The sequence below is a fragment of the Lonchura striata genome, chromosome 7, assembly GCF_050655825.1.
Source record: "Lonchura striata isolate lonStrDom1 chromosome 7, ASM5065582v1, whole genome shotgun sequence".
NCBI classification, from domain to species: Eukaryota; Metazoa; Chordata; class Aves; order Passeriformes; family Estrildidae; genus Lonchura; species Lonchura striata.
In genome coordinates this window covers 15,963,321-15,979,696 of record NC_140709.1, presented here as the reverse complement: position 1 = coordinate 15,979,696, position 16,376 = coordinate 15,963,321, and the positions used below count along the sequence as shown (strand labels likewise).

General features: G+C 57.4%; 3 protein-coding genes across 4 annotated transcripts in view; all 3 read left to right on the top strand.

Annotated features, from left to right (window-relative positions):
* Nucleotides 1-85: 85 nt before the first annotated feature.
* On the top strand, nt 86-6,548 carry CNPPD1 (cyclin Pas1/PHO80 domain containing 1). Its single transcript, XM_021526247.3, has 8 exons — nt 86-313; nt 494-596; nt 2,980-3,061; nt 3,624-3,744; nt 3,829-3,957; nt 4,116-4,177; nt 4,470-4,587; nt 5,094-6,548. Exons 1-8 carry the CDS (start codon nt 245-247, stop codon nt 5,724-5,726), a joined length of 1,317 nt encoding a protein of 438 aa, XP_021381922.3. The 5' UTR covers nt 86-244; the 3' UTR covers nt 5,727-6,548.
* Nucleotides 6,549-7,415: 867 nt separating this feature from the next.
* SLC23A3 (solute carrier family 23 member 3) lies at nt 7,416-12,073 on the top strand. 2 transcript variants are annotated; one of them, XM_085585014.1, is made up of 12 exons: nt 7,416-7,559; nt 7,851-8,011; nt 8,519-8,613; nt 8,945-9,018; nt 9,305-9,486; nt 9,640-9,763; nt 10,080-10,227; nt 10,307-10,560; nt 10,746-10,851; nt 10,931-11,098; nt 11,301-11,396; nt 11,564-12,073. In XM_085585014.1, exons 1-12 carry the CDS (start codon nt 7,452-7,454, stop codon nt 11,893-11,895), a joined length of 1,848 nt encoding a protein of 615 aa, XP_085441140.1. In that variant the 5' UTR covers nt 7,416-7,451; the 3' UTR covers nt 11,896-12,073. The 2 variants fall into 2 exon arrangements, with proteins under 2 accessions (XP_085441140.1, XP_085441141.1); XM_085585015.1 differs by lacking the exon at nt 7,851-8,011.
* Nucleotides 12,074-12,650: 577 nt separating this feature from the next.
* The window catches only part of NHEJ1 (non-homologous end joining factor 1), a 42,754-nt gene continuing 39,028 nt past the window's right edge, over nt 12,651-16,376 (top strand). Inside the window, exons 1-3 of the mRNA XM_021526246.4 lie at nt 12,651-13,016; nt 13,579-13,764; nt 14,626-14,835. Of these exons, the coding sequence (XP_021381921.4) occupies nt 12,822-13,016; nt 13,579-13,764; nt 14,626-14,835 (591 nt within the window). The 5' untranslated portion in view covers nt 12,651-12,821. The remainder of the gene's footprint in view (nt 13,017-13,578; nt 13,765-14,625; nt 14,836-16,376) is intronic.

Sequence of the window (16,376 nt, the reverse complement as noted above, 5' to 3'; positions counted from 1 at the left end):
GGGACCGGGTGACACCGGGCGCGCGTGCGCCCGGCGGCGGCAGGGGCGGGGACCGGCCGCGCCCCCGCGCCGGAACAGGAAGGGCGGAAGGGCGGGCGGCGGCGGCCAGGCGGGGAGCGGCTGGCGGGGCTCCGCTGCCGGCACTGCACCGGGCCTCGGCCTCGCAGCGGACCGGCGCCGCGCCCTCAGCCGGCCCCGTATCGCCGCAGCGGAACCGTCAGCCCCCGGCCTGCGAGCGGGCAGGATGGAGCTGGACGAGCTGCTGCTGGACGAGGAGGGCGCCTTCTCCCTCAGCGGGTTCCAGGAGTTCACGGTGAGTGTCCGCGGCCCAGCCTGCCCTTAGCAGGGCCTCGGGGTGATGCCCCCTGTCCGCTGCTCCCGAGGAGCCCCGTGGGGCCGCACGCCCCGGGCCGGTTAGCCCTGCGCTGGGCTGGGCTGAGCACGGCGTGAGGAGTGCTCTGCGCCTTCCTCACGTTCCTCCGTCTGCCTTCAGTTCTTGCCCAGGCACCAGCAGCTGAGCGAGAGGGTGCGGAAGCGGCTCTATTATGGCTGGGACAAAGACTGCAGCCTGGATAATCTCTCCAGCCCTGTGGCAGGTGGGTTGCTGATTGTCCCCAGATGGGAATGCTGAGTCAAGGGGGTTGGAAGTAGCCCAAGGGGCCGAGACGAGTAGGTCACCTGCTTCCTCCCCCGTGCCAAATCCCACCCCTGCCCAGCCTTTCCCACTCAGCACAATACAGTAGGGCAGGATGCCAGAGTCTCATGGTTTCTGTTCTCTGTTTTGTTGCCCCGTCTGGCCCGTTGCTGCGTTTTTGACATCATTATATACCAGTATGAAGTCCTTTAGATTGCTTGTGAATTCCTCGGCAGAGCAGGTTGTGAACTTGTTTCTGCTGAGAGCCGTCTTAGATAATTGTGCTCTGCAAAACACTCAGGGCTTTGTTCAACTTCTAGTTGTAAGCATCAGGCACAGAAGTTCTTGCTGTGTTTGTCTGAATCACACTCCTTTTTCCCTGTCAATTCAGCAGTGTTTTGGGGAGCAGAAGGACATGGCTGGGTTAAGGCTGAGGAGCTTGTGCAGGAGATGATGGAGGGGAGTGGAAAAAGGCATGCAGTGGTTTGCTAAACTTCACTGTGTGTGGTTCTCAGCATTTCCATTAGCTGCTTGTTAGGGGAACAGTCTGAAGTTGCCAGAAGGCTGTGTATGATGAGCCTTGGTGAGGAGGAGGATGCTGAGTGTGTGGTGCCAGGGCAGGCCCAGGCAGAGCAGCCAGCTGCCTGGGCAATGCTGGGAGTCACAGTTCCAACACAAGCGGTGTGAGGGAGGCTCGAGGCTGACATTACACCAGGGTGCAAGGTGGGACTGTTCCATGGATGAAAGCTCAAAGGGTACAGTCATGCAGGAAAACTGTTTGGGACTATTAACTGTAAGGATTGCCCTGCACTCAGGAAATGCTGTAGTTCCAGCAGCTGGGGGCAAGAGTGGCACATGGAGAATGTGTCCATGGGCTGATCTGCTTTTACAGCCTTCCTTCACCAACTGCTTTCAAAAAATAGGGCCCCAGGACTATGATACCTGTCTTGGTACATCTGTCCTTGCTACATGGCAAGTCCATGGCACTGTTCTCAAACAGGATAGAGGCTTGTTGGGAAAGTGGAATAGCAGGAAAAGGTCTTTGATATTGGAGGTTGGTTGCAGAAGGCAGTATGGGACTGCCTGAGGAGAGAAGTTGAAATGTGAATTTTTTCCTTTGGAGACAGAAGAACAGTAACCACACTCAGTGTGCTGTGAGATGGGAAACTGATCAGCTGCTGTCCATTCCCTCTAGGACGGGACACTCTTGTGAGTTGGATTTGTGGGCTGAAGAATTTGGTTTCATATCAGGATGAGCTTGTAGGGATCACTTGAGATGCTGGTACTGCCTCTGTGGTGGCAAAATGGTGGCCTGGAAGGGCAGAGAGAGCAGCAGCAGTGGGAGAGGCTGGGCACAGCCAGTGGGTGACTGGAGCTGTCTGCCTGGCTGTCCATCATAGTAGTGCTGTGGCCTGAATAGTGTTTGGAAGTTCCTTACAGAAGTGTTTTCTGAGCTTGGTGACTGCTCTTTGGGCATATCATTCATGTTAGTACGTGGATTCTCTTAGGTGCTGGAGAGATGTAGAGATGTAGAAAGAAGGGGTGCAGTGATGCTTTCCCTGGTAGCTGGAAATGCAAGGCTGCTGGGACGAGCTCTGCTATCAGCCAAGGGCTCAGAAACAAAATGAAGTTTCTTGTCTAAAGCACTTCTTGCCTAGCATCAGACTGTAGTGCTGACTGGGATGCTCCCAGCTGGTCCCATTGTATAGGGAAGTGAGATGGGAGCTGCTGGAGCCATCTGCCAGTATATGTCAGTGTCTGTGCTTGAGTGCTGCAGCACCTCCTGAGTGCAGGGAAAGCAGGCTGAGCTGCAGTTATACTGTATCAGTGCTTTGCTACCTGTTAATGCCTTCAGGCTCCTGGTCACACGGGTACCTGGTGCTTCATCATCTCAGGGTGGTGTAGGGTGGGCTGGATCCATGCTGCTGAGATCTGGAGGGGGAAGATGCTGGTGGTTGGAGGGGAGCAAAGGACCATGAAGATGTGGTGTGACATCAGGCCCAAGAAGCAAGAAGGCCTCCAGAAGGGCTGTCTGAAGTCCTGCAGGGTGAGGGCAGGATGTTTCTGTGCAGCTGACTGCTGTTGGTTCCCTGTGACACAGACCTGCTGATCTGGCACTGCCGCAGGGCCTTGGTCACTCACATCCTCTTCCTGCTGTGATTTGCCTGCCCTGCATGTTTGTATGTTCCTCACTTGTCCCTGACCTCTCATAAGGCCTCATAGTTTAAGTTAAACTTGAAGGGCTGAGCAAACACCAAGACCTGATAGGCTTGTAGGGAGGAGGGGACAGGTGGGCATGGGCTGGGCCACACTAGACTAACTCTTTTGGTGCTTTTCTGTCCTAGACATTGCTGTGGAGTTGCTGCAGAAAGTGGCTCCCAGTCCTATCCGCAGACTCCAGAAGAAATATGTGTCTCACGTATCTCGGTAAGAAGCGAAACATGTCCCTTCATGTCCCGTGTCAGAACTTGGAGCTCTGGTCTTACTTGTGACTCACTTCTGTCTCCTGGGCCAGCCACTGGCTTTGTGCCTAGGTCTGATTAGTCTCAAAGAGAAGCTGGAGGCACAGACAGCAGGCACAGTGACTTCCTGACGCAGCCAGCTTCAAGTTTATCCTTCTCTCTGGGGTGCACATGTGGTCTTGTTACTTGAGAGTCTGTACTGGCTGGATCTGCAGCACCCTGGATAGCCAGATTTGGACCTGGAGTCTCCTCTTGGCAGCTGAGCCCTCACAGCATGCCTTGCTGCAGGCCGGGCTGCTCAGTTTGGAGCTGACTGCCTGGGAACAGAAACCAGGGCTTTCACTCTCCATCCTGCATCCCTGGCACTTTCTGTGCTGCAGCTCAGGACAGCTGGCACAGAGGTGGCAAGGCTGGGATCTGCGTAGCTATTTGCTAAACCCTCCTACTGTCTGCATGGAGAGGGAGCAGCCAAATTGTGTCCTGGTACCTGGGACGTTTGTGGCATTGGTTCTTGTCCTGTCCTACAGGGAAGCTTGCATCTCACCCTGTTCCATGATGTTGGCACTGGTTTACATTGAAAGACTCCGGCACAGGAACCCTGAATACCTCCAGCAGATCTCATCTTCAGACCTCTTTCTGATCTCCATGGTGAGCGGTGGGCAGGGCAGTAACTGGGCTGGTGGGAAGTGAGTGCAGTGGAGGCTGAGATCCTGTCCTTTGTGCTACTTTTAGATGGTTGCAAGTAAGTATCTGTATGATGAGGGTGAGGAAGAGGAGGTGTTCAACGATGAGTGGGGAGCAGCAGGGAAGGTGGATGTCCAGACCATGAACACACTGGAGATGAACTTCCTGAGCGCCATTGTAAGTAAAACTGTAATTGTTGCCAAGTGTTTCGCATCGAGGGGAGTCTGGATTTCTGTTTTTGTCCCATATGCTCCCATGAAGGGAGAGAGAAAGATGTGTCTGGGTGCTGGGTGACCTGCCTTGAATGCACTGACCTTTAACTGCTGTCCTGGCAGGACTGGAGTCTCTACACAGATCCTCGGGAGCTGTTTGAAGTGCTGAGCTGGCTGGAAGGACGGTAGGTGTCTAGGGTGGGGATGATCCCTTATCTGTGTTGTAGCCTGGCTCGGTCCCTGCTTGGATATAGCCCTGCTGCAGTGAAATAAGAGGTTGGGACACATCTGAGCCTTAGCTAGGCTCTGCCGCTCCCTTCTACAGAGCTTAAGCAGGGTCTTCTCCAAACCTGCCTGGGTTGAAGCTGCTTTTATGGGGAAGGTCCATATCATTCCTGGATATGGACCATATCATTCATATCATGGTCCATATCCACCATTCCCCCTTTTTTTTTTTGTTTTTTTCATTTCTTGCAGTGTGGCTGAAAAACAGGGCATGTGGCGTGGCTGGTTTACCTACACAGATATTTGTGTCCTCATGGAGCAGTCCATGTGGCAGCATGTGCTGGGCCAGTTCTACCAGCAAGTGGTGAAGGTAAGGGCATAGGAGAGCAGCTAATTGCAAGAACATGGGACCCAGCAGGCTGTGGATTTGGAGCAGGACCCTCTTTTTCACCAAGACCAGCACCTTGGATTATTCTGTGTTGAAAAGGGAAGCTCTCGGAAGGTGCTGATTTGCAGCTGCACTGCCTGAGGCACTGCAGCCTGGTGCTAGGTAGTGTGCTGGACCACAGCCCCACAAGTCATAGTGCAAGGACATGGTGGTGGCATGGAGGTAACTGGGTACCAGCTAGGGTTTTGAACAGGAGCTGTTGACTTTTAGCTGGGACATTTTGGTTTGTGATATTTAGGCCCAGCTTTGGGCAGGCTGTGTGCTGCCCACCATTAGCAGTGTGGCTGCCTGCTCTCGGCATCCAGCCCTGGAGCTGGTGATGCTTTTTCCTATTGCAGCTGCTGGGTTGATTGTGACCATGCTACATCACAGCTAGCAGGGGGTGCTGCTGCTGGGGGTGTCTGGGCTAACATTTGGCTTCTCCCTAGCTGGCCTGCCTCCTGGGTGTGGTGTACCTGACGGGCTTCGCAGCCATCTTCGCCTCCATCAGTGTAGTGCACCGGTCTGTGTGCATAAGGAGTGTCAGCACTGCAGCCCCCCGGCCTGCGCTGTTCCCCGAGGAGGGGAGGTGCCAGCTGGCTGCCCAGCCAGCCCCAGCCCCTGGCCAACCCCAGCCCGAGCTGCCCAATGTCTCCTCAGCCAGCTGCACCCGTTGCCTGGGGGAGAATGAGACGACCAAGGAGCCACATCGTGGAGGTGTCACAGCGACTGCGCTCTACCTGTGGAGCAGCGTGATGACGGCCCTGTCCTACCCAAAGGCACCTGATCTAGCCCAACACAGGCACCTCCCACACGGTCCTTTCCGGAAAGTGCCCACTGCCTGTGAGAGATCCAACCGCACCGCCCCCACTGCAGCCCCCAGCCAGCCTGGCCCTTTTGGACTCGCCGTGCTCCCGGCTCCTCCGGTGTTCCACTGCCATGCTTGCTCAGCCACTGCGGGCCCCACATGGGATGCAGCCCCCAACCGTGAGGACTGGCTGGACCCCCTGGGGCTGAAGCAGTGCTTCTTGCATACTGCAATGGATCTCAGCAGAATCAAGAGTTTCATTTTTCCCAGCTAGGAATGTAGGACAGCAGCCCTGTTCCCCTTCCCTCCTAGTGTGGCACAACTCGCTTCCTTGCACTTCTGGGACCCCTGATCCTTGGAACTGCATGGGGCTGAAGGCTCCTGCATTACTTTCAAACCAGCACTTGTGTCCCCCCACCTAGGGCAGGGATGTTTTTCACTTGGGGCTGCTGGGACAGGTTGGGATAGAAGTGGCTTGCTGGGGTAGGAACTTCATAGCTGAAGGGTAAATATGGGTTGCCTTTGGGCTGGGGTGTTTGTGCAAAGGGGGTATTGTACCTCTTCCTGTAGTGAGTGGTGTTGGACAGAGGTGGCATATGGGATGTTGGAGGCTGGGACTGTGTGTGCAGGGTGGAGGGGCTAAGGCAGTGACCTCAGTGAGAAGGTGGGGTGCCTGGGGTAAGGAAGAGGAGGTTGAAGAGAGGTGGGAGTGAGCTGGCTGGTCATAGCAGTATTTACATTTGGGGTCTTTTAGGCTACTTCTTGGACCTTGCAAGAATGATAATAAGCAGGTACTCCAGTGTGGCTGTGCCCCACTGGGCTTGGTGGGGATGAGGTATGGTTAGGGCTGAACTTCCTTATCTTGCTGTGTTGGGTGTTTTGAATCTGGGGTGCTCTGTGACCCCATCCCAAACCCCAGCTGTCTGTGTCTGTGAGAAAATAGTGCCTGACTGCTCTTCAGAGTGGGAAGAAGGCACCTTGTCTTGCTGACCAGGCTAGCTCATCATGCCCCTTCTTTTTACTGTGGATTTTACACCTGTTTTTCACTCTTTTGTAGATGCAAATCTCTTCCAATAAAAGTAGTTCTTGCTGTGTGCCTGCCTCGTCCTGCTGAGCTGCTCCATACTGGCAGCATGCCTGCCCCAGAGCAGAGCCACGTCCATGCAGCTGTGCCTGCTCCTGGAACTGCTGTGCAAGACAAATCCTAGGTGCTGCCAGTAAGCCCAAGAGATCTTGGGCAGTCTTTCTTGACGTGTGGGATATCAGGTCTGGTGCATGCAGGGACAACAGGAGAAGAATGGAGGATCCCCATTCTTGGGAATGCAGGGAATGCATGTTCTCTTCACTGCTCTTTGCTCTCCAAAGTCTTACCTGTTAATGAGTGAGCCTTGAGCAGCAAGGGCTTGACCAGGTCACTGACACAGCCACCTCTGCCCCGTGACAAAAACATGAGCATCTCTTTCCAGCCAAGCAGGCAGCTCCTGTTCCTGGCATCCTTGTCCAGTGGCAGGATTCAGTACTCTCCTAGGAGAATAGGGGATATAATAGACCTCTATTAGAGACCAGGATGGGCCAGGAGGGCAGCAGATGCTATGCTGGGGTGAAACAAGCATGAGCAGGGCATACTGAAGCTGGAGGATGCTGCTGGTGGGAATAATCTAAGCCCATGGAGGGAGAGGTATCAAGGCTGTGGCCTACCCAGTGACCACAGAGGCAGTGATTGGGACCCAGGCTGTGGGTAGTTGGCATTGTAATAATGTCAGATGGCCTGCTTGTGGCTGCCTGTCACCTGGCTCTTGTGGTGACAAACCAGGGTGACACTTACATTCCTGGCCACAAGGGCAGATTACTAACCAACTCAAGTTAATGGCTAATCCTGGGGCAGCTCCTGCAAAAGGTGGAAGTTCAGCCATGTGAGGATTTGGGAGGAACTCTTAAGGGTGGGAACCTGCCCACCCTCTGCACTGAAAACTGGGAGCAGTGTGGGGAAGGCAGCAGCATGAATGGGGGCCATGGCAGAGCACCTGGAGCTGGGAGCCCCATGCTCACATCCTGCTCCTCCCAGAAGATGTGCTCCTGGATGATGAGCTGCTGCTTAGCCCTTCAGGTAAGGGGGGGGGGGGCGACCATGGTGAGCAGCCAGAGAGATGGGATGATGAGGAGAGAGCTGGGATCCTCTCAGATTGCAGCAGGGACTGCAGCAGGCCAGGGACTGCATCCTGCCAGGCAAAGGGTATACAGGGCTCTGGTCAGTGTGTGCTGGGAGAGGAGTGGGCAGCAGTGATTGCTACCCAGGTGGTGTCAGTGGGCATCCACCCTCTCAGGGGGACTGGGCATGGGGAACTGCAGCTCTGGGTGTTGCAAGGAGTTGTGAGTGTTCCATCTCTTCCCTGCACAGCACCTGGCTGTGCAGACCTCCTTGCTCTGCATCTTCCACCTCCTCCTGCTGCCCACCCTGCCTCAGGAGCCACCTCATGCCCAGACCACCAGCAAGCTCCTGGCACGAAGCCTCTTTGCCTGTGGCATCTCCACAGTGCTGCAGACCACCCTGGGGAGCCGGTGAGCAAGGGGCATGAAGGGGAGCAGCTGTCAACAGGAGGAGGGTGATGCCATGGCAGGGCACATCTGTCTCCTAGGAAGTGGGAAGTTGAGCTTTTCTGGAAGTGGGAAGAGGCCCAAGGAAAATCTCTTTGCACTGTATCTCTGCACAGTTGTCACAGGTGTTCCCTCCCTCTCACATACACCTCTAGAAAAACTGGTGTGCTTTCCCTCTAGCTCCTCTCTGCCTTGCTCCAACATCATACACAGCTCCTTCAGACCATCTGATGCCTGTGCTGCCCACATAGGCTGGGTATGGGATTCACCCTCTGACATCTGCATCCACTTCATGTGCTGTCACTTGGGATGTACTAGGGCATATGTAGAATGTGGGGTAATCTGCCACTTTGGGGTTCTTACCTGCTTCCCTTCCCACCCCTGTTCCTATGGCAGCCTGGGCTTTTGGAGCAACCCTGTTCCCTTCCCTGGCCTTCCTCCCTAATGTGCTGTCATTGTCCCCTTCCTCAGGCTGCCGCTGGTTCAAATCCCGTCCTTTGAGTACTTAGTCCCTGCCATGGTGCTGAGCTCCCACCTGTCCCCTGGTGCCAGCACAGACAGGAATGGTAAGCACAGCCCTGGAGCCTGTGTCCCTTGGGGCCCAGGCCATGCTCATGCTAGGGGAATGGCAATGATGAGGAGCCTGGTAGGTGGAGTAGGGATGAGGGGTAGCAAGGGGTCCTGCCTGCTGGCCTTTGATGATGCACAGCACCCTACTCACTCCTGAGTGCACTTGCAATGTATCTGGTCACTTCCCCAGGGCCAGGGCTTATGGAGATAGAGACACTGGCACGCTTCCCCTTCTGCAGCCAACAGTCACCTTACTGCATCCTCCTGGATACAGCTCCAGGAGCCTAGGATCCATGTGTATCACACCCTTCCAAAATTCTCTTCCAGGCACAGCCATGGCCAATACATGCCTTGTACCTCATTGCAGAGACACAGGGAGCTGGGCTGACTCACTGCAAGAGGTGGGTGTCCCTGGGAATAGGGGTCCCTATCCTGCTCTATCAGCCTTCCACTTGTCACCCATATCCCTGTACTCCCAGTCTCTTTTCCTGGGATTTGCCATGAAGAGAGTTGCAAAGGCAATGGGGATCATGATGCATGTCCATGGTTCTATGTGCTTGGGGTGAGCAGAGCACATGAAACAAGCGCTTGTTCCCAGCTGCTGGGGCGGTGGGAATGTGGCCAAGGGAAGGTGTTGGACTGCTCTCCATGTATCCTGCCCCACAGGCCCATCCTTTCCTCTTACAGGTCTCTGGAGCAGTGCTGATCTCTGGGCTGATTCAGTTGGTGCTGGGAGTGTCTGGCGTGTGCGGGTGGGCAGTGCGGCACTGTGGGCCCATGGTCCTGGCCCCCAGCCTCTCCATCATCGGGCTGTCCACATACAAGGAAGCTGCTTTCTTCTGCTCCACTAACTGGGGAGTAGCACTGCTGTATGTGAGCCCAGGGACTGCAGTGGTGGGCAGCTCCTGGGCCTTTCTTTCACCAGCAGGACAGGGATGGGGCACCCCCACAGTGCATGGTGCACATCTGGGGCCCCATCACTGACTGTGATGCTGTGTGGTGACCTATGCTCACTCTCCTAGGCTCATGCTCCTTGCTGTCATCTTCTCGCAACATCTGCAGTCCTGCCACCTGCCCTCCTGTGCCTCACCCCATGCTTGGGAGGGCTCCACAGAGTACTCGGTTCCCACCCTGCGCACATTCTCGGTACTGTGGTTTGTCTGCTCTCTTCACTATCACCAGGTTTCTCTCTCCAAGCCTGGCTCTTTGGTTTGGAGTTAGGTGAGACCTGGAGCGCAGGCAGGCATGAAAAGCTCCAGTGCAGCTCCCAGAACATGGATAGTTCTGGGAAAGCGTTGGGGACCTAGGGTGTTGGAGCAGAACAGCTTGGGCTGCTTCCTGCAGGGGTGAGGGGTATGACTCCCTGGGAGATGTGACAGGACAAGGATGAGGTACAGGGCAGATGTGACAGGGCAGGCAGGGGAGGAGGGTCTCCTGCTGAGGGTCCCCTTTTGCCTTGCAGGTACTGCTCCCATTTGCTGGTGTCTGTATTGTCTGTGCCATCCTCAGCTACTTCCACATTCCCTGGGAATCACTGGATGTGACTGTGGCACAGCTGTCCTGGGCCAACAGCACCTCCAATGCCCCTTGGATCCACATCCCCCATGCAGGTGGGGGCAGCAGGGCTGAGTGCAGACATCCACGTTTGGTCAGGATTTCTATCACCTGTCCCTTTTCCCTCTGCTGCAGGAGCGTGGAGGTGGCCGCGGCTCACCCCCCGGGCGCTGGCAGTGGGCATCGCCATGGCCATCGGCTGTAGCATGAACTCTGTGGGCTGCTATGTGCTGTGTGGGAGGCTGCTGCAAGTCCCCCGGCTACCCCCTCACGCCTGTAACCGGGGGCTTTGCATGGAAGGGTTGGGCAGCCTCCTGGCAGGGCTGCTGGGCACCGCAGGGGGCACGGCCTCCAGCATCGCAAACACCTGTGCCACTGGCTTCACGCAGGTATGCCGAAGGAGGGGAATGGGCTGGCCAGGGATGGGGAGGCAGCTGAGCAGGTGTGCGGGACTTGTAATTGCCAGGCTGTCACCGAGCCAGCGCTGGGAAAGGCAGGTGTGTGCAGCAGAAGGAGGCGGACACAGAGCAGGGGTGGTGCTACCCATCCTCACTGTCCCACTCTTCTTTCCCAGGCTGGCTCTCGCCGCTCAGTGCAAGTAAGCGCCCTGCTGTGCATGGTGCTGGGCATGTCCCCGAGGCTGGCAGGGCTCCTCACCCATATCCCACTGGCAGTTCACGGTGGGTACCCTGCCCTGCCCTGCCCCTTGCTGCGGCACCTGCAGCCTGCCTGGCACCTCCTGACTCCTGCCCCTCGCAGGAGGGGTGCTTTGTGTAACCTACGCCGTGGCTGTGGGCACGGGGATCTCCTACTTCCAGTACACGGACATTGACTCAGGGAGGAACATCTTCATTGTTGGCTTTGCCATGTTCATGGCACTGCTGGTACCGCGGTGGTTCGGCACGGCCTTGGCTCCCCTGGCCACAGGTATGAGGGACATTCCCCAGGCAAGGCAAAGCCTTGAGTCCCATGGAATGGTGACTGCACATCTCCAGTGTTCTGGGAGGCTGAGTCAGCTCATGGTAGCAGGCAGCTACCTCTTCAATCCCTGATTCTGCCATGGCTGCTCATGCCCCTTATCCCTGGCCGGGCTGGGATCTCCTGGCTGATTCTGGCACTGTCCTTGCAGGCTGGGTGCCATTGGATCTCCTCTTTCTCTCCCTGCTTATGGTCCCTGTCTTCCTAACTGGCTTCTTGTCATTTTTTCTGGAGAACACGGTCTCAGGTGAGGGGCTGCCTTAGGTGCTCTGCATATGCCATGCTCTGAGGACTGGATCTGTCCATGGGGCAAATCACCAGCTCTGCCTCCAGGCATTTCTACTGAGGGTGCTGGAGCTGGTGTGGGCTAGGAGGAAAGGGCTCCCATTTCACTGCCTACCTCTCTGCTTGCAGGAACACTGGAGGAACGAGGGCTGCTTTCTGAGCAGCCATGGAAAGCCAGAGCTGGTGACTGTCACCTCCATGGAGAGAGAGGGGAAGCCAGCCAAGCATATAGGCTCCCCACTGGGCTAAGGAGGCTGCTGCCATCTTCCTGCAAAGCCTTTCCGTGCTGCTTCCTCTGCCCGAGGAGTGAGGAAGAGGAGGAGGGAAGCTGTGCCACTGAGGAGGGGACTGCTGCCCCAGGGGAAGGGACACACCTGCTCCCCAAAACCAGCTCTGGGGAGCTGCAGCCAGAAATAAGGTCAAGCCAGACAGACATGCCTACATGGAACACTGTGGCCTGACCATGTCATCTGGGGCACTTCATGTGAAAACTGAGGTGTGCCCTCAAGGCAGCTCGTGAAACACTTTGCTCCTCATTTCTGAAGCCCCTAAGGCCTGGAGGAACCTGAGCTTCCACACTCCTAACACAAACCTAATTTCCCTGCTTGGGAGCAAGATATAAAAACCTTCAGCCATCTATGCCTTTTCCAGGGGTTTTCTTTCCAGATGGGATTTACCTAGGGGATCCCCTGTTGCCCTGAGGACTGTGACAAGAGGGCAGGGCCACCTGGTGCCACTGCAGGTGAGGATGTGGGTACCTCTAAAATCCACCACCACCCTGAGGATATGACGTGTGGAGGATTCAGTGCTTTGGCCAGCCCCAGAGGACTGTCACTGGCTATGCTCACCTGCTGGCACTGTGCTCAGGAGCGACTGGCTGTCCATCTCCTCCCTACTGTGTCCCAGTTGTGCCTATGGGTGATGAGGTTTGGAAATCGGTGCCTGGGGTAAGGGTGGGCCTCAGTGTGGAGGGCACTGGGGCTATGTGGTGTGCCAAGTTGGCACAATGCTGCTCTGCGTCACCTTGTGAGCCCAGTGCCCAGGCGCGGGGACAGAGGCAGCTGCAGCCCCAGCTGTGCAGGGCTCGCTGTGGTGCAGCAGCCGAGCTGGCAGGGCAGCGGTGCGGGTGCGTGCCCTGGCCGTGCCTGCCCCGGCACTCTGCGGCTGAGGAATAAACCTGCGGCCAAGGAACAGGGGGAGCTCCGCTGCCGCCGCCTCTCCGGCCGTCCAGGGCCCTGTACCCAGCCGGGCACCTCTGTCAGGACCGGTCGTAGCAGGCACAAGCGCAGAACAAAGTCCTAAAGCATTTCGGTCCCCATCAGCCCCTGGGCCGTGGCAGCCCCCGCGGACGCTCTGGAGGAGCCCGCCAGCTCGGTTCGCCGTCCGTATGAGCAGGAAGCGAGCACAGCGGGCCGCGAGGAAGGGACGGCGGCTCCCGCAGCGCAAGCAGCCGCACGTCCCGGCGTGCCCCGGCCCGCTCGCCGCGGAAGAGAGCGGCATGCCGGGAGCCGTAGTCTGCCTCGCCTCGCTGCTCGCCGCGCCGCGCCTCTGCAGCGCCCGGCCGCCGCTCCTCCTGCCCTCGGTAAAGCTGCGGCTCCGCAGAGCCCCAGGCCTGCGGGCACCCCGCGGTCGCTGGTCCCCGAGTGTTTTGGGAGGCGTGGAGCCGGTCCCAGGGAGGAGCGGGAAGCAGCCGTGGGCTGCCGGCGGTCTGCCGGGTGTCAGCGCAGGCAGGCACGGCTCGGGCTCGCAGGGAGCGCAGGGATGGGTGCCCCAGCAGCAGGAGGAGGGTGCGGCACCCAGCTGCCCGCCCGGTGCCGGCGGGGCAGCCCGAGTGCTCATTTGGGCGTGCAGGTCTTGCCGTGTTAGCGCCAGCAAGCAGCGGATAAGCCGGGGAGGCAGCAGTTCCGCTGGTGCATCTGGGGTGCTCGTTGTGAGCTGCGGCAGGACCTGCCCTGCAGCAGCTCCCGAAACTCAGGCCCCAGCTCTGCGGCTGCATGTGTGACCTCAGCTGGCTGGGTATCCTCACTTCTGTGCTGTCAGGTCATAAATGGGCCAGCCGGGACTGACGGCCCCTGTGAGGCCACCCCAGGAACCAGGTCTTCCTGGGTGGGGGGTGAGGTGGAGACCTGGTTGCTCTCTTGCAGATGGAGGGCTCCGAGGAGCTGGAAAGCAGCCTCCTGACCCAGCCCTGGGCTTCTGTTCGCTTTGGCGAGTCCACTTTTCTTGCCAAAGTGTGCTTCAGGGATAGTGGCTATATCCTGCTGATCTCTGACCTCAACAGTGTCTGGTACGAGAGTACAGATGCCGAGGCTGTGGGACAAAGGTCCAAGGTGAGTGTCTGAAAAGGCCAGGGGCCTCCTTTTCTCCTCCCAGCAGCTGACATACCAGCATAAATTGCTTGGTGACACAGTGGCTGTTGGGTCTGACTGGGGTCGGGTGCAACCTGGACCCCAACCTGGGAAGTCCCTGTGTGGCTCTGCCCAAGCCCTCTCACCCCATTTGGCCAAACACCCTTCTCCCAGGAGAGTGGGCCACACTATTTAGCACGCCTGGGGCAGCCAGGTGGGTCTGCATACAGAGGCTGGCACAGTCTCTTCACTTGTGGGCTGGATGGGCAGCTGGTTTTCCCAGGGTCAATGTACTAAAGAGGAGCTTGAAACAAGGCTGCCTTCTACTCGTGACAGAGAGATTCTGTTCACATTCATAGCTGGTAGTCTCTCATGGGGCATCCTGTCAGCTTGGCCCCCAAAAATGCATGGAGCTGTGCCTCATCTCCTCAGCCCATGAGCCCAGGCCTTCATGTGCCATTGGAGGGGCATGTCCCTCTGTCACATAATGCTGAGTGGCTGGTGGCAGGAGGGACAGAAGGCTGCAGCCATCCCCCAGCTCTGACAGATTGTCCTGCTGTTTGCTCTCAGCCAGGCTATGGTGCTTGTGGTGGCATGCAGAACAGATGTGCTAGTGCAGACTGTTGCACCCTGCCCATCCTGAACTGGCAGGATATGGGAGTCTTCCCAGCATGGCTGGCTTGGGAGAATCAGTGAAGAACGTCATGTCAGAGAGCTAGAAGCCAAGGCCCAGGGATGGCTTTTTGCTGTGGAACATGCAGTAGTTTGACTCCTTTGGTGTTGGGATTTCTGCTGGCTTTTCCCCAGTGCTGTGCCATGTCCTCTAACCTTGCCTTTTCCCAGGAGCTGAACAAGCGGCTGACAGTCCACGTGTCCTCCTTCCTGAACCACTTGTGCAACTTGATGTGCCCCTTGCTGGCAGGGCAGCCGGGTGCCACCACTGCCTTCTCCTGCCACCGCTCTCCCAATGGCCTCAGGCTGCACGTGAAAAGCGAGCTGTCAGGACTGCCCTTCTACTGGGACTTCCACTGCTGCCCAGCTCCCTTGGAGATGGTGAGCAAAGCTGCAGAGAGTTCAGGGAGGGGAGTGGCCAAAATGAAGGATTATCTCCTTACGCTTAGAGGCTTTTGAGTAGTCTCGAGGCACGCTGGTGACTGTAGGTTGCCTGACTCTGCCTTCTGCCTCTCCCAAGGCTTACTGTCCCCATTCCTTCCCATTGAGGCTTTGGTTTGTGCCATGCAGCTACACAGAGATGGCCCAGCACATACTGCTGCTGGGGCATAAGTGAAATGACCTCATGAGAGCCCATCTGGGGTTCTGCATCAAAATATGGGCTGCTTGGCACAAGAAAAACATTAACGTGTTAGAGGAGATCCAGAGGAGAGCTACAAAGATGATAAGAGGGCTGGAGCTCATCTCCTACAAAGACAGGTTGTGAGAGATGGGATTGTTTTGCATGGAGAAGAGAAGGCTCTGGAGTGACCTCATTGCAGCCTTCTGGTACTTGAAGAGGGCTTATTAAAAAGAGAGAGAACAGCTTTTTATATGGGCAGGTTGTGATAGGACAAGGGGAAATGTTTTTCAACTATAAGAGGCAACATTTAGATTTGCGGCTAGAAAAAAAGTCTTCATTATGAGGGTGTTGAGGCACTGGAATACGTTGCCCAGAGAAGTTATGGATGTTCCATTCTTGAAAGCATTCAATACCAGGTTGGATGGGACTTTGAGCAACCTGATCTACTGAGTTATATCAAAAATCCCTTCCAAAGCAAACCTTTCAATAATTCGATGCCCAGTGTGGGGTGATGCCCCGCCAGCACTCTGTAGAGCAGAGCGATGCTGTTCTCTTTAGGAGCAAGCCCTGAAGCAGGGCACAGGGCGGCAGGTACCCCCAGACGGCCCGCAGGTGGTGTGTCATGACGGGCGGAATCACAGCGGATTCTCCCGGCTTTTCAGGGTTTGCTCTTTCCCGGGGCTGCCCGGCACGCTGCGCTCGCAGAGGCAGCCCCTCCGGGCCCGGCAGGGGCGCTCCCCCGGGCCCTGCGTCCCTGCGCGCACAAGAGGGCGCCCGGCGCCCGCGAACCGCCCGGCGCGGCCCGGCCCCGCCGGCGCTGCGGCCCCGCCGCCGGCGGGAGGCAGCCCCGGCAGCCCCGGCAGCCCCGGCAGCCCCGGCAGCCCCGGCAGCCCCGGCAGCCCCGGCAGCCCCGGCAGCCCCGGCGCCGCTCGGCTGCCGGCCGCCTTTCCTCGGCCCTGAACGGCCGTGCTTGGGCATCGCGGGGGGACAGCCGGGCTCCCCAGCTGCTGCGGGGGCTCTTCTCCCCGTCAAGGTCGAGCTGGGGAGCGCGAAATCGGGCTCCTGGCTTGGCTTACCCCAGCAACTTGGTGTCCCTCCTGGGCCAAGACGCAGAGGCTGAGCTGAGGGGGTGCAAAGCCCCTGTTCCCAGCTGCTCCTCTGCTTTATCTTGGACACACACGCTGGATGTCTGCAAGACACCATGGAGGTGGGAAGCAGCTGGGGGTGCTGAGTGTGGCTGGTGTGGATGAAGCAATGGGGATCAACTCTGCCCCAGCCCAGGGCTTGAGGAAGGCATAGA